The sequence below is a fragment of the Oenanthe melanoleuca genome, chromosome 2 (assembly GCF_029582105.1).
Source record: "Oenanthe melanoleuca isolate GR-GAL-2019-014 chromosome 2, OMel1.0, whole genome shotgun sequence".
Taxonomy (NCBI): domain Eukaryota; kingdom Metazoa; phylum Chordata; class Aves; order Passeriformes; family Muscicapidae; genus Oenanthe; species Oenanthe melanoleuca.
In genome coordinates, this window is record NC_079335.1 from 80,539,938 (window position 1) to 80,563,285 (window position 23,348).

Below are 23,348 nucleotides of genomic sequence, written 5' to 3' on the forward strand. Positions count from 1 at the left end.
GTCATTGTGACAGAGGGAAGATGATTTTTGCTTTAATGCTGAATAATTCGAGAGTATTGGATTGAAGCAGGTCAGCGTGTTGCATGGGCTCGCCAGATTGAACAGTACAGTAGCAGGCATGTGAAACAGATGTAAGACATGTGGCAGATGAAGAATAATCTTTTTTTCTTAATTTGCTGAAAGTGGTTTCTGGTCAAAATTCAGAGTTGCTCTATTTTTGCTGTCTTTAGGTGCATGCCCTCGTTCCATTGGTTATCCTGCAAAATTAAGCTATACTGTTTGATCAGAACAGCTGTTTTTCTCTTTATGTTGCCCTCTTCTCCCCTCCCCTTCTCCCCAGCCCCACAGAAAAATAGAGCAGGGGGATGGGACTCCAGGTCATCTATTGGTTGTAAAAACTCAAGAAAGTAAAGCCGATTAGATAAATTTCATTTGCCGTAGAACTGGAAAGGAGGCTTTATGTAAGTCTGGTATTAACAGAAAAGAAAAATTGTGGGGGTGGCGAATTGCATTGGATTATGAGTCAGCACATGATGAGTAGAGCATTATAAAGCTTGTGGGGTGACTGGTGATTTCACCCCCACTTCTGAAGTGCTTGTATTAGCTAGGGGGATCCCACATGTGCAGGTTTCTGCAGCCTTTGTTAGCAATTGCCTCCTTCACTGTCGTGCTTCTATATTCATGTTTTATACAGTGCCATAAAATAACCCTTTGTCACTACTTTCACTCCTGAATCATCTGTGAACCTCCTTCCCTGTCTCTGAAAACCTTTTGAAGAAGTTGGTGGAGAGTGGGAAGACATTTTTGGATCTGTGCATAATTAATGCCACGTCTGCTAATCAGTTGGCTGAATCACTTTCTTGTAATGAACCGTGCTACCATGTCTAAATTATCAAAGAAACTCCTCATTTGGAATTTTTCTCATTTTTGGTGTTTTTTATTTCCCTTAAGGTTGTTTTACAATAGCAGCCTGCGGAAGCTTCTGGCAGGACACAACATGTTGGGAAGGCTCCCAGATCGGCTCGAGCGAACGCAGGTGGAGGTGCTGGACGTGCAGCACAACCAGCTCCTGGAACTGCCATCTAACCTGCTTTTGAAAGCAGACAGGTAAAGTTATGAAGAAATTGGATCCTTTTGACTTGCATCTGATGAACCTTGCTTGGGCTGTTACTTCCTAGTTCAAGGGGTAGTCTGAGGTTCCCCTGATTTGAAAGTTGCCACACCTTGTGTGGTAAGAACAGATGTCTGCCCAACTCACCAAAACACATTTTTTTATTCTGGTTTTGTTTCCTTATATGGTTGCTTCTTTTTTTCCACCAAGCTCTTGCTGAACACCTACTTCTTGAAATCTAGCTGTAGAGTTAAGCACATGCTATTTTCTGCTACATATACTGGAATGGTTTAGTGGCAGCTTCTTTAAATACATATTTCTTAGGCTTGCTTGATGCAGTGTGAAAGCTTTTTTTCCCCCTTCACTCAGAGGCTAGAACTTATTTATACCTGTCAAACAAAACAAAATCTGTGCATAAGGCTGTCAGAATAATTCAGTTATTCCCCTGCCCCTGCTTTTTTAATTTTTTTTTCTATGCTTTTTAAATGTTTGTCACTAATTTAGCTGGTGTCACCACTTGATCTGCTTTCTGGATTCTTATTTTTATGGTGCTATTTCTTTAGTATCAGAGTCTTCAAGGTTTTGGGGTTTTTTTCTGAATATGAACATATCCTTCAAGTGACTGTGATTGAAATATAGGAGGTTGGTAGCTTCATCTGGGGATGGTGGATGGGCTGGCCCCGCTTGATGTCAGCATTCCTTGCACCTCTTCACTTCCACATATAGTCATGGGATTTCTGAGTGCTCAAAGCATGCATAATTTAACAGGCAGTGAGATTGTGTGCTATGGGGTTTTATATCTGATCCTAGCTGTGACAAAAGGAATGCATAGCTCCTGGCTTTCTTGAGAGGTGCAGAAGCAAAAGAGGTGATCTCAATGGCAGAGCTCTTTTCCCAATTAAGAGTGTTGCAAAACCCCTCCTTTTATACTGTTATTAATTCTATCATGACCCTCTAGTTAAATGTCCTGAAATTGACGTGGAGAATTAGGTTGGTGGTTGAGATGTTTTCTAAATAAACTCTTTAACTGTCCCAAGTTGAATCTGTTAACTTGGAAAGAAAAGAAACCTTTAATTTTCAGAGAGCTCATGGTAATTTGGAAGCAACTAGAAAAATAATTTCGCTAAATTTGTATTAAAAACAGGTGGTAGGTCTAGGATGTAGTGTAGTTCAATTTTGGAAGAGAGAGAACCTGATTTTTTTTGTTCTGCAGCTCGTCTGTAGGCAGGGTTTATTTTGAGGTTTTTTTTTGTAGAGGTTGTTGTTTTGGGTGGGGTTTTTTTTTTTGTTTTTGTTTTTTTTTTTTTTTTTTGGTTTTTTTTTTGGTTTTTTTTTGGTTTTTTTTTGTGATACCAAAATGAACAACTACAAGCTAAAACCAGGATTGGGGATAGATTCCCTGAAGTTTACTAGGAATATGCTGAGAAGAGGTAGAATTAAAGAATATTTTGCATAACAGTGTTAAGTGGCTGGTTCAGGGTTAAGCAGTTTTTTCCCCTCTGCAGCTTTTGAGCAGCACAGGGTTCTTGTTTTCAGTCTTCTTCAGGTCTTAACAAAGTCATGCACCATCACAGGAGATAAACAGAGCTTGCCCATTCTGACATCTCATCACCAATGCACCCTCCTTTGCCTGTGATGCTAGTAGAAGCAGTTGGCTTTGGTAGTGGTTTCCCTGTTGATCCCTACTCTTGAACTTGGTTTAAGATGGTATGGCTTGTCCATGCTGGTTCTCCTATGACTGCTCCAAAAGTGAGAGCTCTGAAGGAAAACAACAGTACAGGCTAATACATTAGTGTACAATGTCAGAGTTTTAAATTTGGAATTTTCTCCATAGAACTTATTTCCTTTTGTTTTCAAATGATTGCATCCATCAGCAGCTAAGTGTGAACAGAAATGGGTCTGGAAAGGCATTCAGGAGATTGTTTTGCTTTTACAAAGGTAAAATGCTTCTCTTCTCCAAGCATTCCCTGGGAAGCACAATCTGTACTGCCAGACGTGCCAAGAGAACTGGTTCTTCAGAGTGGTGTGCCATAGTCTCTACCCAGCATGTAATATTGGACAAATCACTTTACCTCACAGAACCTTTATCTCTGCATAAAATGACTTGCCTTTTACAGCCTTGAAAAGATTTGGGTTTGTTTTGGTTTGGTTTTTTTGAAAGGTACTCGGGTCTGTGCAACTGACAGATGATATCTTGTCTGGATATGAAGTCTCATGCTGTGAATTATAAACGCTTTCTGTTTCTCAATCCTGAATATTTGACAAAGTGGGTGTGAAGTGCCTTGGGCGAACTTCAGCACAAGCACTGGTGGGCTTTGACTTCTAGAACATCTGAGGAAGGAAAGGAAATCGGTGCACTGGTACACAAAGAGAGAATATTGCTTTCAGAAAAAACAAAAACAAAAACCCCAAATACTGAAAAACCTCAGTTCTCTTCATAAAAGAGTCTATGAACATTTGTTTTCTACCTTAATCCTTCAAAAATCAATGAAAAAGTGTCATTAGAGATATTTTGTTGGTCTGCTTTTTAATTAATTTTCTATTTTAAACTAGTTGTCAAGGAGAAATTGAGGACTAGCCTATGAAACATCTCTCTGACCGAGATAGAACTTGATTCTGTTTACTGCACTGAAAGTATGCACATCTTGATCATGTTAGCAAGGATTTCTCTTGTGGGGTGGGGATTTTCTTGGCAAGATCAGTGCTACAGAGGCAGCCAGATAATCTCTTCATTTCTCATTACCATATGCTGGAAAAACAGAGAATTCATGCAAGTGCTGCAGCTGATGGGAAAACTCCCAAACTGAGCTCTGAACCTTTTATCATGCACCTGCATTCCTGAAGCGTTTCATTTCTCTCCTCTGCTGCATCTGTTGTGATGCCTTTTCCACTGTCTGATTCTCGTACAGACTTTTACTACCTTCCCTGAAGCTTGCAGGCAAGCTACCATTTAATGACATGGAAACTGTTGCACCAAGTGTTCTCCAGATGAGTCTTCAGGAGCTTTAGCTGGGCACAGTAGAAAAGCAGTGACAGTGGTTAGGTCAGGGTTAAAAATGGGGAAGCACAGTGGCAAGATGGGCAAGAGTTTGTTTCTTGCCTAAGCATCCTTTCCAGTTAGAATGAGTGTTTTCAGTGTCAACCCTTAAAACAGTCATCAGACCTGTGAAAGTATTTGTGTGGTGAGGATGTGTAGCTGTGATGTGCACAGCTTAAGCCTTGGGCTTTGTTTTGCAGAGTCTGGTAGTGGCCAGCTGTGGTCGTTAAGCCACTGTCAGCTATTCAGAGCTTGTCTAGACTCTGTCTGCATGATTTTTGTTTTCAGCTTTATTCAGCTGTTCTTACCTCATTTGATTTTCTGTTTGCTTTGAATTTATTTTATTTGTTTTGGGTTTGGTTTTTGCTGGAGTTCTGGAAGATGACCCAGTTAAATTTTCTCTCATTTGATATTTGCTATTTCCACCCACTATGGCTGCTTCTTTGTGATGCAAGGATTTAGTCCTATCCTGGATGCAGAGGAAATGTGAGGGAGGAAACCAAGTCAAATGAATGCCAAGTGCTGCTTGAATGTTTGATGCACATGCTTGTGTTGCAGAAATGCTTAGCTGCCTTTGTCTCTTTGTTGCTAGGTTAAGGATTGCAAGCAGATACTTTAGAAACTGGGGAAATCCCAGTTAATAAAATAGCTAAAGATAGGTTAGAAAGTAAGAGCTGAGGAGCGGGCAGCAGATAAGTGTTTTTTTTTTGGCAGTCTATCAGCAGGAAAGGGATTCACTTGAATGTTTCCGTCTTTTAATCGATTTTATTTATTTTTTAACTATGAAATACTCTCTTCTGCACAGACTGGCAAAACAGCTTTGATTGTTTTTCCCACCCGTCTGTTTTTCCCCCCAGACATGCTTAGATTACAGGATTCTTCCTCACACACCTGCTACCACATTCATAAATTATATTAGACTAAGGCAGTCAGAAATTGAGGGCATGTCTCTGCAGAAGGCACTGAAGAAGAAATTTTGTATTTTGATTGCTTCATACTGATGGAGATCTTGGGGCATAGGCCAAACTGGAGATCTTGATTTTTCTGCATATTCTTTTTTTGCAACTGCAGTGGTGTTTCCAACTCTTATCAGTACTTTTAAGCTAAACACAGTAGTTTTGATTTGCTGCTGCTTCACCAAAGAATGCTGTTGTCTGTGTTCCTCTTTTTAATGTCAAACATTCCTAAGCTTTTTGGAGAACCTACATTTTTTCAGTGATGGCTCTATCCTACCCAGCAAAGCAAGTTTGTCAAGCTGCCTTGGAAAATGGTGAGGAATTCAGAGGTGCTGTGTTCTCCCAATTGTCTATATTCAGCTTTTGTATGTGCTAGAGGTAGGCATTGGTAGGTAAAGTTCAAACCTTTTGCAGTTTTATGTAGAAGATATTCTTCCTCTGCTTTTATAAGTTTCAATTGAGATAGTCTTCTAGGTATGACTAAGGAATGCATATGACTGCATAATAGGTGTTTTTAGTTGAATTATATTCATGTCCTTGATTGTGGCCTATTCTTTGGGATAGTCTTTTTTCTTATTTTGTCTTTTGGAGAAGTTAAGTCCAGCAAGGGTCTCAATACTCCAATAAAACAAAGGTGACTTATTCCAGCCAGAGATCACTGTCTCTGCTGCTATTCCAAAGGAGAAGATTCACCTTGTCAAAGCTGAAGAATTCAGACATCTCCCTGCCAGAATTTTGTTTCTTTCTTCATCTTCTGAGTGTACCTGAGTGTGCCCGTGTGTGCCCCAGTGTGCTCTTTTAGTACTTTTTAATTCATGCTTTCCTGGCTGTATTGTTCTGTTATGTGTGCAGGCTGCTGAATTCAGGTCTTTGTAGTGATGCTGTAGGTTTCTTCATGAGCTTGTGTATAATGTGTGGGTGGAATTGGAAATGGAAACAATTAATTCTGGACTGAGTTTTAATACTTGACATTCTGCTTCCATCTGATAAGCAGTGTGAGTGGGATATCTTCAAGGAGCATGAATCAGTTTAAGTCCATGCACAAGGGAGATGGGAACAGTTGTGCCCAAGTAAATTTCCACTCCTCTGGAGGGCATTTATAAGATGTGCCTTCTAAGGTAGCAGCTGGCACCTGCACAAGGATGACCAAATAGGGGAGTGGAAATAACCTGGAGGAGGACTTCTGTATTAAATCAGTGTGAGGCAAAACCTGATGGGCAGCTATAGTTTTAGTTTTTGCTGGGGTTTTTTTGGTTGCTGGGTTTTTGTTCGGGGGTTTCTTTGGGTTGTTTTTGTCTTTTGGGTTTTTTTTCGTTGTTTGTTTTTAACATAAGATTATGGCACAGAATTGATAAATCTTTGGCACTAACAATCTGACGGTTCATACTGTTCTCTGCCCAAAGAATAGTGTCTCTATTTTATTTCATTTTTATTTTCAAATCTAGACAATATCTTGAAAAAATTATTATTTCAGAATATTTTTTGACATTTTAATGTAACAGCTGGTCTAAAAACGTGTGAGCAAGCAACACACTCATTTCCAAAGGCTGATTTAATTCTAGTTATGTCATCTAGAGACAGAGATGAGTGTGTGACTGTTGTGACCCTGGTAGTCACCTAAACTTTGTTCACAAGTCAGTAGCCTGTAGGTTAGGATGATGGGGATTTATTTCCAGTGTCATTGTATCACTCCCTGGAAGATTTAGCAAAAGATCAGGGTGGGGGGAATAGTATGTGTGTGCAGAGCATCAACTCTCCTCTTTCCCTTCCCCATTGGAAAATACATGCATCAAAACTTATTTCTGACAGGAACACACAGATTCCACTCACTTTTATTACCAATGAGGGAACAAATTGAAATCTCTTGTTACATTTCACCAATGTTGAAAGTTTATTAAAAATAGAGGAATGTTTAATTTTATTTTGAATTTAAAATTGCTACAATATAGTACACTTTATTAATTTCAGTGGTATCAGAGTAATGTACCTTTTCTTAATTGACGCTTTTAGGTGTGCTTTGGGCTAGCTGTTCTTGCTCAGACTTCACAGCCATAGGCTACAATGCTCTCTAAATTACCTCTCTGGCTGCTGGTACCTGTGAAACACTCCAGGTTATTCTCGTGCAGCTTGTGAGAACAAAACTAAGATTCAGGCTCTTCTTCAAAAGAGTACCAGGGTGGGTTTTGCTGTCACCTCTTATGCCCATCTTTCCTGTGACAACTCACTTTTTCCAGCAGCCTTGAACCTAATTGTTTCTTAAGCCTTTCCAGCTTGATCTGAAGATGACCATTTTGTACTGTGAATGGTACAAAAAATACTGTGGCTTTATTGTTAATTAAAGTGCCTTTATTTTGTGGAGAGGGAAGAATACCATGCACATTAGATTGAAGTTGCCAAAGTAGTAACTGTCTGTACTTCAGTAATAGCTGTACTTGCTGCTGTTTAATTAAGCACAGGATCTGTTGATGTGGTATGCTTTGGTTTAATGATCCAGCCTTGAATGAGCTTAGTGTATTTTTAGTTTGTAGCTAAAGGGTGAAATTGAGCATCTTTTTAGAATAAATAAATAAATTAAAAACCCCTTTCAGCTGCTTATTTCCTTCTCTGTACTAATCCTTCCTCCCCTCCCTTCCTCCTCTGGATTTTTAGCACCCTTGTGAATAATGAATGAGCCTGAGGATTAAACTCTGTTTCTCTGAAGTGGACTCCTCTGTTTGCATAAAGCAGCTAACCTGGTTTCAGTTCTGAGCAGTGCTGAGAGGCTTTTGCTTCTGATGGAAATAGTGGGTTTTTTTAATCCTTTGGCGTTCCACGTGACTTCTGTAGCCTGTCTGACCCTTATTGACTGCTGAGCAAGTTTGAACCAGCTGTTACTCCTGCAAATCCACTTCATTCATTAATAGACCTTAAAGGTCAGTGTGGACTCCTGTGTTCGTGGGAGCAGCCATCAATATTTGATCACTTTCTCTTAGGATTGATGACAGGAATGCACCTACCTTTTGTGTCCTGATCTGTGGGCTTTACAGGCTTGAGAGCACATTCATGAGTCTTTTTTCTTGAATGCAGCCTTGCCCACTGCATCTGCCTGTTCCCATTAGTTGGTAGGAGCAGGACAGCCGGGTCTGAATGCTGTCCTGCAGACTGGCAAGCTCACACTTCCTTCTGCATTGCCCAAGGCAGCCTCTTCTGAAAACTGAAGGAAGGAAGAGGGGTCCCATATCTGTTGAAAAGGCATGGTCATGCCAGAGTTGGTTACTAAAGGATAAATAGTTGTTTTTTTCCATTTGTGTGGAATTGCTGGTGTGAATTCTAGCCATCAAGATACCTACAGTGCTGATGTGATCAACATACTCCCCTAACAAACATGAGTCCTCTGCCCACAGAAGTTCACTAGCCAGAATGGGCAATGCCTATACCTCAGCAGGTCTTGCTCCCTTCCTGCAAAAGGCCTTTGGGGGAGAACGAATAGCTCAATTTCTGTGCTCCTTCAGTTGCTGTTCCTAGTGGTGGGACTGCAGAAACATGGGTTTCTGCTGTGTTGGGGAGCAGAGGAAGGCAGTCACTTAATATGCTACAAGCACAGTCTCTCTTTAAAATCCAAAACACAAATTACTGCTTGTTCTCAGGTTTTGCTTTTTGTTGTGATTGATGCATCTTTTATTATCCAAATATTCAAACAGTACTTTTCATATTTTGTAGTTGCTCTGTGGCCTGCAGGTTTAAACAAAACACTGTCTGCACCTTAGACCATATTTAAAATACTGAAAAATTGGCTGGCTTTTTTTGCCATTGAAGTGTTTAGTCACTTGAAAGGCAATTCTCATGGTTCATTGATGATGAATACAGAACTCATTTTTATGTGTAATGAGTATGGAAATGATGTGGTTTGTTCTAGCTCTTACCTGTAGCTACAGCTGTAGTAATATTGGAGATACCAAGCTCTTGATAGCAGGATAGAGGCACCTTGACGTACCCCTTTTGCTGATGTTTTGTTTATACAAATGTGGTCATTAAAAATAAAATCAGAAATTTTGCTCATGTCATGCTAGACTTTTGGTCTGTCGTGAACTTCTTGCTTTTAACCTTTACCTTTTGACTATCTTAAGTTAACTCTTAAAAATAGAGATTTTTCATTTATACTTTTGGACAAAACCTGCAGGATGTTTGACTGAGCTTCTTTATGTAACTTCTCTTTGCAGCCTGAGATTTCTTAATGCATCTGCCAACAAACTGGAAATGCTTCCTCCAGCCACCCTTTCTGAAGAAACTCATAGCATCTTGCAGGAGTTGTATTTGACCAATAACAACCTCACAGATAAATGTGTACCCTTGTTAACAGGCCACCCACACCTGAAAATCTTGCACATGGCTTACAATCGCCTACAGAGCTTCCCTGCAAGGTAAGGAACTCGTTTCACTGCCTCTGGCCCACGGGTGGGTGGGCATCATGAAGTATTTTTGCAGCAAGAGCTGAATTGCACAGGAATGTGGTGGCAGAGGCTGCATTTTGGCTGTAGTGGTACTGCAGTGGGTGGATTCCCCCACTTATGCCCTCCTGCACATTGCTACCCTCCCTTGCAGCACAGGCAAGTGAGTGGTGCTTGTTAGTTGGTGAGTTTTCATGGTGCTAGAAACTCTTTTCAGCTGGACTAATCCAGCATGATCACTCTATGCTTTTGGAAGTCAAGCAAGGAGGTCTTCAGTCCTCCCTGGCTTGGTAACTTTGCTTACACCTGGTGAGCTTCTCCTCACTAGAGATTTGTGAGCACAGCCATCTGGAAATGTCCTCTGGAAGTGGACTAAACTCCACTAGGGAAAAGTCCTCTCAACTCCAGGAGATTGTGCCTTGGCAGCAATTTCTGTGCTTTCAGTTCACTCTTTTTTAATCAGAAATCTTTCAAGTGTAAGATGTGCTGTAAAACTGATGGGGTACAACCTTGAGAAAGAAATGCCAATAAATAATGGAAGAGACATCTCTGTCCTTGTGTGATATTCTGAGCAGCTGGGCTACAGCAGCAAGGAGAAGGGACAGAGATGAATTTCAGGGGGAAGGGCTGAGTGGGGTGCTAGGAGGGGGAGGGGAAAATGTGAGGTGGAGAGAAGTAGTGAGAAACTAAGGTTGATAGAGAGGGGAAGGAAGGAGGAAAGAGTGAAAGTGAGCTGGTAAGAAGGGGAATGTAAGCAAAATAAGTAATTTGAAAAGTAGCATTAACAAACGCTGATGGAAGAAGTACACATTTTGTTCCACAGCTGTGTTAGCATCTGACATGAGGAGAGCTGACAGGCACTGCTGTGAACAAGAATCAAAGTCTGTGATTTTGTTCTCTTAAAATAACAAAAACCATTGCTCTTATCACCGCTTCAAAACAAAATATGCATCTATTAGAAGAAAAATTCTCAAATTCTTGTTTTCATAGCAAAATGGCCAAGCTGGAAGAGTTGGAGGAAATCGATATTAGTGGGAACAAACTGAAAGCCATTCCAACAACCATCATGAACTGCAGACGTATGCATACTGTAATTGCTCACTCCAACTGCATTGAAGTCTTCCCAGAAGTCATGCAGCTTTCTGAAATAAAGGTATGGAATGAATGTGCTTTGGAAAAAGCAAGCATAATGCAATTTTACCAATTCTCCTCTGCCCTCGGGTCTCTCATTGCTATGGAATAGTATGTTCTCAGAGAGTATGGGGATCTGACAGCTGCTTTCTCCTCTGAAGTCATATCCAAAATATTTGCCCCTGTGCAGCCTCAGAGTGGAATGAAGAGGAGCCTCAAAATCTGATTTTATGCTTACCTTGGTTACACTGTATCTTTTCTGCCAGATAGGTGTTAATTGTCTTCCTGTGGCAGTCTGTTTTGATATGACTTAAACATTTGGCAAGAGCTGTGCATAGTTAACTCTTGCTGCCTTGGCAGTTGGTTGATTCTGTAGGAATGGACTTCGTTTAGAGCACGTCTTAAAAACCGCTGAAGCTGTAGAACAGGATAGGCCTTGGGGACAGAGATAAATTCGGGGAGCACAGGATTTGAGTATTTAGGCAATCTACTTCCATTTTCCTAATTGCAATCATATTCTGCACAACAGGAAGATTAGCTAATCTGTCTCCTGACTGTGTTTCCAGAAGTAATTCTGTACTTTTTCCAACACTTTTTTGAGGTGGGCATTCTTCACTTGACCACACTATGAACACTACTCCTTGCCTTTTGTGAACTGAGTTCCTGCTTCTCGCCTGGCTCTAGTGCAGAATAATTTGTGCTGTGTGCCCTTTCTGCTGGACAGAGCTGGGAGACTGTTGTCTCACAGCATACAAATCTTGTGATACAGCAGAAAAATCTGTCCTTGTCTGAGGCTGAGAACTGATTACCTATTCAGAGACTCAAAACAACTTAAGTGTCCTTCTGGCCCTTCGTGAAGTCAAAAGGCTTAGTTCCCAGCCTGCTGTGTGTGCCTCAGTGTCTAGGGTCATGGAAAGCAGCAGGAGCAATAATTCTGTTGGACAAGCGAGTGTATGTAAAGATGAGCTTTATGGTTTCAGCCAGGAAATCTCAAACAAACTCATGGGTATTTGAATACTCCTCCCTCTTTGGAACAATGGCCAGAGGAAGCAGAGGGCCATTTAGAATCAATCAGAAGTAAAGCCTTTTTTCTTAGAGGAAGAATTGGGGTGGGGGAGCAAAGCCCTGCATGGTAAACATTTCTTTAAAAATATGAGGGTGGTGTTAACAACAAAAAAAATAAAGTAAACATACTGATAGGGAACAGTCACCTTTTTCCTTTTGTTTGTGCATCTTGGGGGAAAACTGAATTCTTTATAGAAGTGTCATATTTAAAGTTCTATTTGGCCACATTGAGCAGCAAAGTGCTCTTGGAAGAGCTGGCACTTTCTTCCTGCTGGTTCCCTATGGTTTAGTTCTTTTCAGCAGAAGAAAGAGACATGAACGTCACTAAGTGTTTTGGGAATGCAGGGATAACATGTGGCTTAATCTAAGAGGACAAAGTGTTCTTTGACTCCACCTGTGTGGAAGGAAAACACCTCATCAGTACTCAAGCCTAGTTTTGACTTCCATGAGATGAGTTCATATAGTTGCCAGATGGGAAGGTGCCTTGTTGGACATAGGAGTTCTGACCTTTGCGTGATTTCTCTAGATCAGGGCAGGTGTTTATCAGTCTGGAGATTAAGCATGTGCTGCCTGCCTGTATCCATTCCTTGCCCTTACCCGAGTTCCTTCTTAGGTATGGGGTAGCATTCAAAATATGCCAAAAATGCAGAATTTATTTCCTGAACTATGGATTTGGTCACTTGGTGAAATAAGCTTGTTTGTAGCAAAGCACAAAGTCATCTAGTCTAATATCACCTCTGTGATTATATCATATTTGATTATTAATTTTAACTGAAGAGGCATTCACTAAACTCCTGGGGAAGCTGTTACCTGAGGTAATGGCTGTTTTGCTTCTGTATTTAATTAGCCTGAGAGGCTGACGTATTATGTTTTTGGTGTCAGTGTCACTGGAACAGTTAGTATGCTGTCTGAAATTATTTTAGAAGGAAGACTAGTGTAAATGATTATGCTTTTACAATTGCAGTGACTCCAGGACTTCCAGACACAAGGTCATTTCTCTAAGCCTTTTAACACACTAAAGTCAAGACTACAGAAGTTGTGTATTGTCCTCTCTTTTAAAGACCCCAGTGGAGGCCTTGGAAATACCTTGCACAATATATTTTTAGGGGTTTTATTGTCTTTCATGACAGGATTTATACTGTCAGAGTTAGGTTTGCCCTGTGCACACTGAAAGGTCTTCTGCAAAAGGCCGAGCAGCTGGAAGCACTCACACCTGAGTCAATGCCCCAGCAGACTCTTCCCTGTAGCTGTTGGGTGACTTCAGTTTCCTTGCTTTGCAAAAGATAAAAGCCAAATAGGATATTATTGGTAGAACCACCTTCAGCTACAAGTGGAAATAACCCAAGTCCCTTCTGGCCTTGAACACAACAGTTACAAAGCTGTGAAAGCAGCAGCCTAAGCAGGTGCTCCCTGTTAAACCCTGTCTTCCAGCTGGCCCATCCAGTGCAAATTCCTGTGTGCACTTGCAGTTGTTCTTCTGGTGCTGCATGGGTGGGGCGAAACCAGGTTGCATTAAAATAACACAGGAGGAAATTGGGATAAGTTGGGAAATAAACCTTCCTGCTTGCCTGTGAAGTAGACCAAGGACTAAATTTAACATAGACCCACAGCAAGTCCCTCTTAGCCTATTCTTCAAAGAGTTCAAGTAGCACCTAAGAAATTCCAACCTGATAAATAAACCATCTTCACTAGCCTTGGCCTAGGGACCAAGGGATCTGCTGGAGAGTGCTGCTGTCTTTGGTACAGTGGGCATTTAAGGAGAGCAGTGAAATTAGTGGTGTTGGTACTTCTCATTCCAGCATGTTCTTCCATCAAATAGGTAATGGCATGGAGGTGTTGAACACAGCAAGGCCTGCTGGCAGCTTCCTTAATCTGCAAAATAATTACTGGCTGTCTGGAATAACTTCTGCTAAGCTGTCCACTATTTTGTTTGCGTGACTGATTTAAACTTTGATTTCCTTATCAGGCTTAGATAGCGTCAGCAGTTTGTTCTTCATAGATAATAAAGTCTCCATATTAGACAATCTCAGGATTCAAGATTTGGGTCAGAAATTTTTTATTTCCATTGCACTGATTTAATAAAGTGTTTGGAGACTGTTCTTTTCCAGGATTTACTAGGTTATCTTAGGTTTGCTTCCAGCTCAGGAGCTGATGTCTTTGAATATACCTACAAAAATGAAAGTGCCTCTCTTGTGTTGATGGAAATTATATAATGGTCAAAATGTGCAGCTAAAAAAAGTCTCTCTCTGCCTTTTTTATTAAAGTTTCTGAAGTCTTTCACTTTTGCAACTTGAAAGTAGAAAATGTCCTTTCAGAAAGATGTGCATAGTTCCTCTGTCCTCTATTAAATACCAATCTGATCTGTCCTCTCAGAACTGCACTTTTTTTTTACTTCCCAGTTTTTGGGGCATGCTACACCAATCATCCTGTAGTAGTTTGGAAATTTGATTTTGTTCTCATATGCCCTGTTTTTCCCTGTGCATTGACTTTCATTTGGATATGCAGCTTTAAATAATGTTTGGGGATTTTACCATTCTAGTACACTTGTTCTAGCTAATTTGCTTAGCTGGTAGATAGCTTGCAAGTTTCTTTGCTGTTTTGTATTTTTGAAATATTTAAACTTTGTTTTTTTCTCCTCTTTTTTCTATTGATTTTGTATTTAAATAAAAATTATCTAAGATGACACTAATTAAAAGCATGTTTAAAACTGCTTCAATATTCCCCCCCCTACTCCTCTGTTCTGCATACATTAATAACACTGCTTACTTTAATATCTCTCAGTAAATACTGAGTTCCTGGGAGCCTGATGCCTGTGGCTTAGAAGCCCCAGCTGTACTTATCTCCATTTCCTTTGTTTATTAAGAGAGTGTGTTCATTAATAACAGTTTTTCTTAATTACTTTGAAAATCCACTGACTCTCTCTGTGAAGAGCAGACAAAACTTGCTGGTTTTGTAACAAGATGACACCTGTCTACAGATGGAAGTGGACAGAACATATTTCTAGGTGTCCCAGACATCTGGCAAGATGGCTAAATGCCATGTAGGAATTTCTCTTGTACGAACCACTTACTTAAATCAATGGTCTTAGGTCTTGGTTGCAGCCTTTTTTGTTCATGAAACATGGATTACAACATTTAGTCAAAATTTATATGATCTTGATGACAGCTGAATTCTCTTTGTTTTTTTGGCTGCTTTCCTTTTGCAGTGTGTGGACCTAAGCTGCAATGAACTGAGCGAAGTCACATTGCCTGAAAACCTGCCTCCAAAACTGCAGGAGCTGGACCTGACTGGAAATCCCAGATTAGCCCTGGATCACAAAACCCTAGAGCTTCTGAAGTAAGTTACCTTACAGAGTGGGGAAGGAGCAGAATAATTCTAGATTTGTAAACCACAATACACAGAAGTGGGATCTCTTTTAAGGAATATGGTTCCCTGTTGCCAGTGGATCAGAAAGTAACAGATTGTGTGGATAGGCCAGGAATTGATGCTTCATTGAAGAGGATGACTTTACCCATTTTGGGACAATTGTTTTCAGCTGTAACTCCTGGAGAGGTCTGCTAGTCTGGTGTAACCACTGTTGTACCAGTTTGATTCCATTTTACTTCTGACATTAGATTCAGCCCAAAGACATATTTTATACTATTGAGGAGATGCCAGTAGCTGCTTGCTATATCTTTTTCTTGCATTCATCCTGCTTGGGCCTGTCTTTGCCATTGTACTGCTTTTTACCTCTTCACATGCTGTTTCTTGTTCCCCTTCATATCTGTCTTCTTCTGTGCTAGAAATTGCATGGTTTTTTAATATTTAAACGGCTAAAGACTTGCATCTTTCACTCTGTTATCAGAAAACCTGGTTCCTTTGCTTTGGGACACTCAGTTTCCTTCCTGTCTACCTGTTTGTTTCCTGCCCTGGGATTTAAGTGTCATCCATAACTGAAATTCCCCAAGTGCTTTGTCCCTTCTTCTGCAGTGTGATGAGGAGCTATTGCAGTAAGCCAGATAATCTCTGGACTGTGGTGCTGCCTTGAACTTTTCTTATCTCCTGGAGGAAACTGCACCAGCTCCAAGTTTCCTTCTAAATCTCTTTGATTCTCAAACATCTAATGGTTCCAAGGGGGACTGATTTACATTTTAGGGGTTGAGCAGTTACTTCATATTGTTTGCTTTTAAATGGTTTAGATCAGACACTGGAGTAGTAACCCTCATCTGTTGTGCAAGGGAAATTTACAGCTGAGTTTACTTTTAGCTTGAATCAGCAGATTTTCAAAATATAGGTAGATATTTGAGTAATGATTATTGCTCACAGATAAAAACAAGAGTCCATGTTCTGCAGCAGACAGTGAAAAAAGGGGCATGCCTCTATTTTAAGATAGCAAATCTATACTCTCTTGCATACAGGAAATCTTCCTGAAGAAGCAGTGTGTGATATTGCTCTGGTTTATAGGGGAAAAGATATGTATGTTTTACAGAGTTAATGAATGGTGTCAAAGCTTAGTGAAAGATCAGCTTTTCTCATGTATAACCCAGCAGACAAGGTGGGCACATACATTCTCTTGCCACTTTAATATTCAGGCATCATGCATGGTAGCGTGCTTGTACAATGCTACAACAAGGAGTTGAAGAGTAGTGTGGCCCAGTTATATGCCATGTTTTCACTGGCACATGTGTGGTCCTTAATTCACAGGAAACTTTTCCCTCTTGCATGTGCATTGTCCTTGCTATTTGTTTTGGCTTTTTTTTGTTATTGTGGGGTTTGTTCGGGTTTTTTTTTTTAATTTTGGGGTTTTTGTAAAAATCAATTATTCTTGAAATTACAGGTCTGTTCTGCTCACTAGTGTTCATTGGACACAATCAGGTGTTTCAGGCCTCCTGAGGGGTTTCTCAGTGTCTGATACGCTACCCTTACTTTTGTGGTATAATGCTATAATTGACTGTGAGGGAGGAGGTGCTTCTTTCACTTGATTTTTGTGGCAGGCACAAAAATACTTGTGCACTTGGTACTTTTTATATCCTCCTTCTGCATGTGAAAGGCAGCTCTCCATCTGTGCCCTGGCAGAACTCAAGCAGGTAGTAGGTTAATATGTATTCTCAGTGCTGGTGAGAAGAGTCCTGTCATGCATGCTTGCTTTTTTAGTATGTATGGAGATCTTAAAGGAAGCTTGCATAGTTGGAAGGATGTTGCCAAGTGATTTATTGGATGTAAGAATTTTCATTAGCAATTAAAATGAAAAAGAAGAAAAAAAGATGCTGTTACTCTGATTTTTAAGAGAGAGCATCTAGTTCAATTGTAACAGCAATTTTAAATTAAGGGATGAAAAAAGCCAGGCTGGTCAGAAGCCTGTATTAGCCTGCATGGGATGTTCTCTGGGTATCATTCCCTTCAGGACGCATGGTCTGTTTGTGCTGGTGCCCCTAAGGAGGCTGGAACCAGTGTGTTGAGGTAGCTTTTGTTTTTCACCAGTTGCTGGGAAACCTTGAGACAACCCTGGGTCCTTTACCTGCACAGGCCCAGTGGTCAGTCAACCCACTTGAAAAAGAAACAAGCAGAAACTTTTGTGACCCAGGTTCCTCTGCCATGGAGATAAATGCCTTATATGAGAAGTCTGCAAAGAAAGTGTGTTTGCTCGTGTGTGTCCTGCTTTGCAGGTGCAAGAAAATTAAAATCTCTGCTACTTTAGAAGAGATCCAGGTTTCCAGTTTGATTTGGGGTTAGTTAAACTTTTTTAATAGTTGTGGCAAGATGTTTGCCTCCTATTTGTCACACAGCGGGCTGCACGATCAAGAACTTAAAACACAAGTAATTCCAACATTATTTATGTAATTTTTTGGCTTTTAGTCTGCCCTCACTGATGTACATCCTGGCTATTAATATAAAAAGAAATCAAACTGGATGTGGCAGTACTTTAGGTTATTTGAGGAAGGCTTTGCAATGCAAAAAAGGCTTTCCTGTGTGTTCAGGTCAGGTGGGGATTTAGAGGAAAAATGAATGCTCAGAGTGAACAGTTAGACCTTTCTGCTTGTGTCCTTTTATGTTTCATTTGGTTCATGAAAGGTTTGGGTGCCTTTGAAGTGTCTGCAGCATGTGGGGAGCTCGCTTTTCCTGCCTTTGGAAGAGAGCAGTAGGGAGCAGGGGGTATGTCATCTCTCCCCAGCAAAGCAGGGCTGTGAAGAGAAGAGTATAAACAGAGAGGGCTGGGCCCTTTTTAAGTCGTTACTATGCTCCAGGAGATACTTGAAATTCAGGCTAAAGGCTATGTTGGTAGTAAATTGGAGGGTAGAGGATCAAGGGCCTGTGTGAAAATTGGACTTCACAATTGGGGAATGCAGAAGGGCTATTCCTGCTGTCAGGACCACAGGCTACCTAATGCAGGTTGGTGCAGGATCAGGATGGAGGTGATTTCTGTTTTGTGGGTGTTTTCATGAAAGGCTGTTATTACATTTGACTACAATGAAAAGAGCACGGAAACTTGTTGAAATGGCTGGGAGAGATATTTAAGTTTAAAAAGTCACTTTGCTGTGCTGGCTTTTATCAAACTAGTGGCAAATTCTCTTTGTGTTCCTAGAGGGCCTGGTTTGACCCAAATAGCTCAGGGGTGAAGGCAGGGAAATACAGACAAGCTAAGCAAAGTAGTGCAGCTGACACCCTCATAGAGGCTCAGTTGTTGTTGGTTATGTACAGGCACATAAAGGTAACCATTTTGGATGTCCTGCTTCGTTTTCTGCCATTAAATGTGTTACTAAGAACTGGGAGAGCAATCTCACATAAGTAGGATCACATCAGCATGTCCATCCATTGCATCCTGTCCCCTTTCCTCTCTCCTTGCAGCAATATCCGGTGCTTCAAGATCGACCAGCCCTCGGCCGGGGACGCGTCGGGAGCGCCGGCAGTCTGGAGTCACGGCTACACGGAGGCGTCCGGCGTGAAGAACAAGTACGGTGGCACGGGCTTGGCGTGGGCTGGGAGAGCCTCTGTGAGAGACAGAGAGAGTCTTTCCTTGTGCACGTCTTGGGGACGTTCTAGGGCTCGCAGAGGCCAAGCCACGTCCCTCCATTTGTGAACACAGCCCTTGGGTCTTTGTTAGGGAAGTTGCTAAGATACAAGGGGAGCCAACACATTTGGTCTATGCAAAACACTGCTACTTGCAAAAGATCTGAGTGTTGAAAAGCATTTTCCTCTTTGCTCAGCTTCTTTATCTTCAACCAAAGGATGTTTACTAAGCAAATCAGAAATACTAAAGTAGAGACAGAATGGCCAGAACTCTAAATATTCATAGTCTGTGGCGCTTCTGTGACTAAGGCAGTAATTGACAAATAATGTACCAAGAGTCTGCTAGTCTCTCTGTTGCTGGCAATGTGATGAACCTTTCTTTGTTCCTCAAATACCTTTTTAGAAATCTTCTGCTACCTAGGTTTCCATAGCAAGTGCCAGCAAGCCTTTCCTAACTCTTAACTGATTTAGTACACAACTTGGTCATCAGCATGCTAGATCCCAATGATGGCCTTTGGAGCAGCAAGTGCAGTTTAAATTGGTGTTGTTTCAGACATACTTTCCCTCCTATTTTTACAAATAAAGGACTTGCTCACATGCTGAAAAGGAGGAAGAATCCTGAGGGCTTAGCTTGAAGTTCCAGTATAGTTCTCTCCATGTCGTAGCACTGCTGATGGGCCTGACTGGTCCCCACAGCTCAGAAAGCAGTCCTGAAACACCTGTGACCATAGGTGGTTAAAGCTGGTGCTCAGACCAGGCTGCATCTGTCTGGTCAAAATGACAAGTTGAGAAACTAGGAGTGGGATAGAACCCCTGATGTGTTCCTGCTTTGTTTTGTCCCTAGGCTGTGTGTGGCAGCACTTTCAGCCAACAACTTCTGCGACAACCGGGAGGCCCTTTATGGTGTGTTCGATGGGGACCGCAACGTGGAAGTGCCCTATCTGCTGCAGTGCACCATGAGCGACATCCTGGCAGAAGAGCTGCAGAAAACAAAGAATGAGGAGGAATACATGATCAACACTTTCATTGTTATGCAGAGGTGAGTCTTGGATCTGAAGCTTTTTTTACTTTGTCTGTGCTTACAGTGCAGTTTCTTTGTTTTCGGGTCAAGCACCTGCTCTTGCTCCGAAAAATGTGAGGCGGGGGAAAAGCATTGGTATCTGGCTACAGTGTATCCTTTTATTGCTTTTTTTACAAATATTGCCTCCCTTCCTTTCAGGTGTGGGGAGAAAAACCCCAACACCTCTCCAACCAAACAAAAAATCCCAACCCACCTGCAGAGTTACTAAAATGCTCATGACGAAGTGGTGGTTGGATGTTTATTCCTTTTTGGTATCTTCTCCGAGTCTTAAGGTTTACAATTGGCTATAACCAAGTCATTGGTATGAATGTCTTGATCATATTTTTAAAATTCCTTGCTACAGCTGCCTGCAAAGCCTGAACTCATCCTTTCTGTCTCTGCCAATGTACCAGTTCAGGTTATTTAAGGGAACACAAATATTTAAAACACATAGTCTGACTTCTTAGAAATCCCTTTGGCCTTTGAGTATTATTTGAGCAGGACCCATCCAGAGAGCTTTTGATACAATAGCTGTGAGTGTAATAGTAGTTCTGTGTAGTGGTTTGGAAACTGTGTGTGCTGTTCTGGACAGAAGAAATTGTGCTTAGGGAGACACTGGGTGAAGGAGGAGTATGAAGGGAATTGAACAGAGGACAGTGAAGAGGTCAGGGAAACAGAGGGGAAGGCAAATAAGTAGCTTAGAGACTGAGTAAATGGATCAAATTAAAAGTAGCATTGCTTATTGTTGAATTTCTGCACCCTTGGAAAGGAAAAATTCTAAAGTTGCTGTATTGGGAAAGATAGGGAAGCAGTAGGGTGGTACTGAATCTTACAAACACAAGGGAGAAAACACTTCCTTCTCATAATTGCTTATAACAGTGCTTCAGACTGCTGAGAAGGTGGTTGCCATATACTGAAAATATTCAAAAATACTAAAAAATTTGACTACTGAAAGTACTTATTAAGTGATTTTGTTTGCTGTTAGTGCAATTTATTAGGAATGTGGCATTCCTACAAAAAATTCTTTTTTTCTTCCCGCCCCCCCCCCCCCCCCCCCCCCCTCTCTTGGTCTCAATTCAAAATCAGCTAACCACTTCTTTGGGGAACCAGAAATAGTATTCATTCGAGTTGCATTTAGCCATTCACTGATGCTTACAGATGATATGCAGCACTCCTAGTGTGTATTTGTGAAAAATTAAGTAGAAAGCACATTGATGCTTGGTTGCAAATTTAGTTGCCCATTCTATCCCCAGGATTTCGAATCTAAAGTTCTTATTAGCTATACCTAGCCTTAACATAAATATTAGTAATTAGCTTTTTAATTACTATAGGAGTAAGATCCTGATAAACAAGCTACTGGGAAGGATGAGTATTTTTTCACAGTCTGAAATTGAAATTAATTTACATTTCAGTGGCAGGCTTCTGTAACTTCCATTTTATTAATAATTTTTTTTTTTTTGTTGGCTTCTGCTGAAAAGCAGGTTTAAACATTTCTAAAAACTTTTTTAACAGGTTAGTAGCTGACAGGATAAATCAAAAATGTACCTTCTTATAGTGGAATTCATAGCCATTGTGAATTTTTTTGGTCATAATGTAATAACTTTTAAGAGCATTATCTGGAAGATACCACAAAACAGTGGACCTCTGCCGCCTTCTTTTGCTCAAAAGTAGACATTTTTTACAGTCAGAATCATTATTTTTATATGATCCATAGCTTCAGAAGCCAAAGCTCTATCTTTAACACAAATGCCTATTAGATGTAAAGGAAAAGACAACTGTGGAACTCTTAGAAGAGTTTTTTAGCTTTTTTTTAATTAAGCATATTTGAGTATCTGCATATGTGAAGATAACTCCCTGCCTGAGAGTTGCACGTGGGATCCCTGCAGTGCTGCTGCTGTAGTGTCACAGTGTTCAGTGCAGACTTCTGTTTGTGTCCCAGTGATCCAATAGAGCCAGTGCCCCGAATGCTTCTGCTTGTGGAACAGCGCCTGTTTCTCCAGAGTGCCCCTAATGCTTGTTTTCCAGTTAAAGAACAATCACTGTTTTGTTTAAATTCCAGGAAACTTGGAACAGCTGGACAGAAACTTGGAGGCTCTGCTGTCCTTTGCCATATAAAACATGATCCCATGGACCCTGGTGGATGCTTCACACTAACCTCAGCAAATGTGGGGAAGTGCCAAACCGTTCTCTGCCGGAATGGGAAACCTCTGCCTTTGTCCAGGTGTTACGTGATGAGCTGTGAAGAAGAGCTGAAAAGGATTAAACAGCATAAGGCCATTATCACAGAGGTTAGAGAACAGCTGGGGACTGTTGCAACTTGCAGCTTCTTTGAAGAGCATTTGCACAGCAGTGCATGAAATTGCATGTTGGTATCACTAACCTCTAGGAGGTGGTGTTCATGGTGTGGGTTCCTCAGTTGCACTTTTCCTTTCAAGGTGGTTCATACCATGCAGTCAGGTTGCTTTTCCAATCCATTGCCATGCTGGATTTTGATTAGCTTTCAAGACTGAGCAGCTGTGAGCATGTTGCATTGAAACAGGAAAGCAGATACTCTCCTAATGGGAGAGGAATTGCTGTGTTGGAACTGTCATGGAGAGCTTTTCCAATTAAAAAGAATGAGAGGGCAGAGCATTTGGAGCAATGCCATCCTTCCCTTAGGAGACTCCTTGCTCCAGGCAGACAAACTTTTGCTGTCTGAGCTGTGTTCCCAGAACTGCCCTTCGACAGGCTGCTCTTGAAGAGAGCACTTGCCTAAAAGGAAAACTCATCCTGTGTTCAGCTGAGCCATGAGAGGACAAAACTATTTGTTCCTTTCTTAGAAGCTTGAAGCCGCTGCTGTCAGTTTTGCTTTGCCTTGTGTGACACATGCAGAAGAATAGATAAATATTGAATCCTCCTAATGGTGGGGCAAACCTCCCTGCTGTGTGCCTGAGAGCAGAGTGGGCATGTGAGTGTGGAGTAAGTCATGTGCCTGTTGATCTTCCCTGGGAAAGGTGAGGACTGGGATCTCAAACGTGGCAAGTTGAAGGGGAATCACTCCAGCATAGCGTGCATCATGAAGGTACACTCTTTCTGTGGCTCCATAGAGGAAAAGGGAAATTTTTGCACTGAATCTTCAGATGACTCACTGATTTCATGCACACTGATGGCTCGTCACTGCTGTCAGCCTTCTAATGGGAAAGTTAACAAGCTGACATGGGGGCTTATTTTCTTCTGAGTGGTTTTAAAGAAGCTTTTTTAGTCTTGGTTCACTTTTCTATGGTTATCTGCTTTATAATAACCCTTACACTTACTAGCTGAACCCAAAGAGTGTAAATGCTCACCTTTGCTGTTCTTCTTGAATACACAATTAGCAGGGTGCAGCTATCCCCAGCAGGCTGACAGATAGCCAGACTTGCAGTTTCAGACATTTGCTCTGCTCATTCTGACAGCTTGGATTCTAACCAGGACAGGATTCTGGGATTTGGACGTGCATGGGATTCGTTTCTCAAATGCGTCCGTTTTTACTGGTGTTATCCCTTCAGATACTACTCCTCCTCCCTTTGGAAATGTCATATCTAAGTGGAAATGTAGT

General features: G+C 41.2%; 1 protein-coding gene across 1 annotated transcript in view; it reads left to right on the top strand.

The window, feature by feature from the left end:
- PHLPP1 (PH domain and leucine rich repeat protein phosphatase 1) overlaps nt 1–23,348 on the top strand; it is a 135,189-nt gene that overhangs the window by 109,172 nt on the left and 2,669 nt on the right. The window contains 7 exon segments of the mRNA XM_056482815.1: nt 952–1,107; nt 9,304–9,504; nt 10,522–10,684; nt 14,933–15,063; nt 18,553–18,657; nt 19,559–19,753; nt 21,834–22,062. Of these exon segments, the coding sequence (XP_056338790.1) occupies nt 952–1,107; nt 9,304–9,504; nt 10,522–10,684; nt 14,933–15,063; nt 18,553–18,657; nt 19,559–19,753; nt 21,834–22,062 (1,180 nt within the window).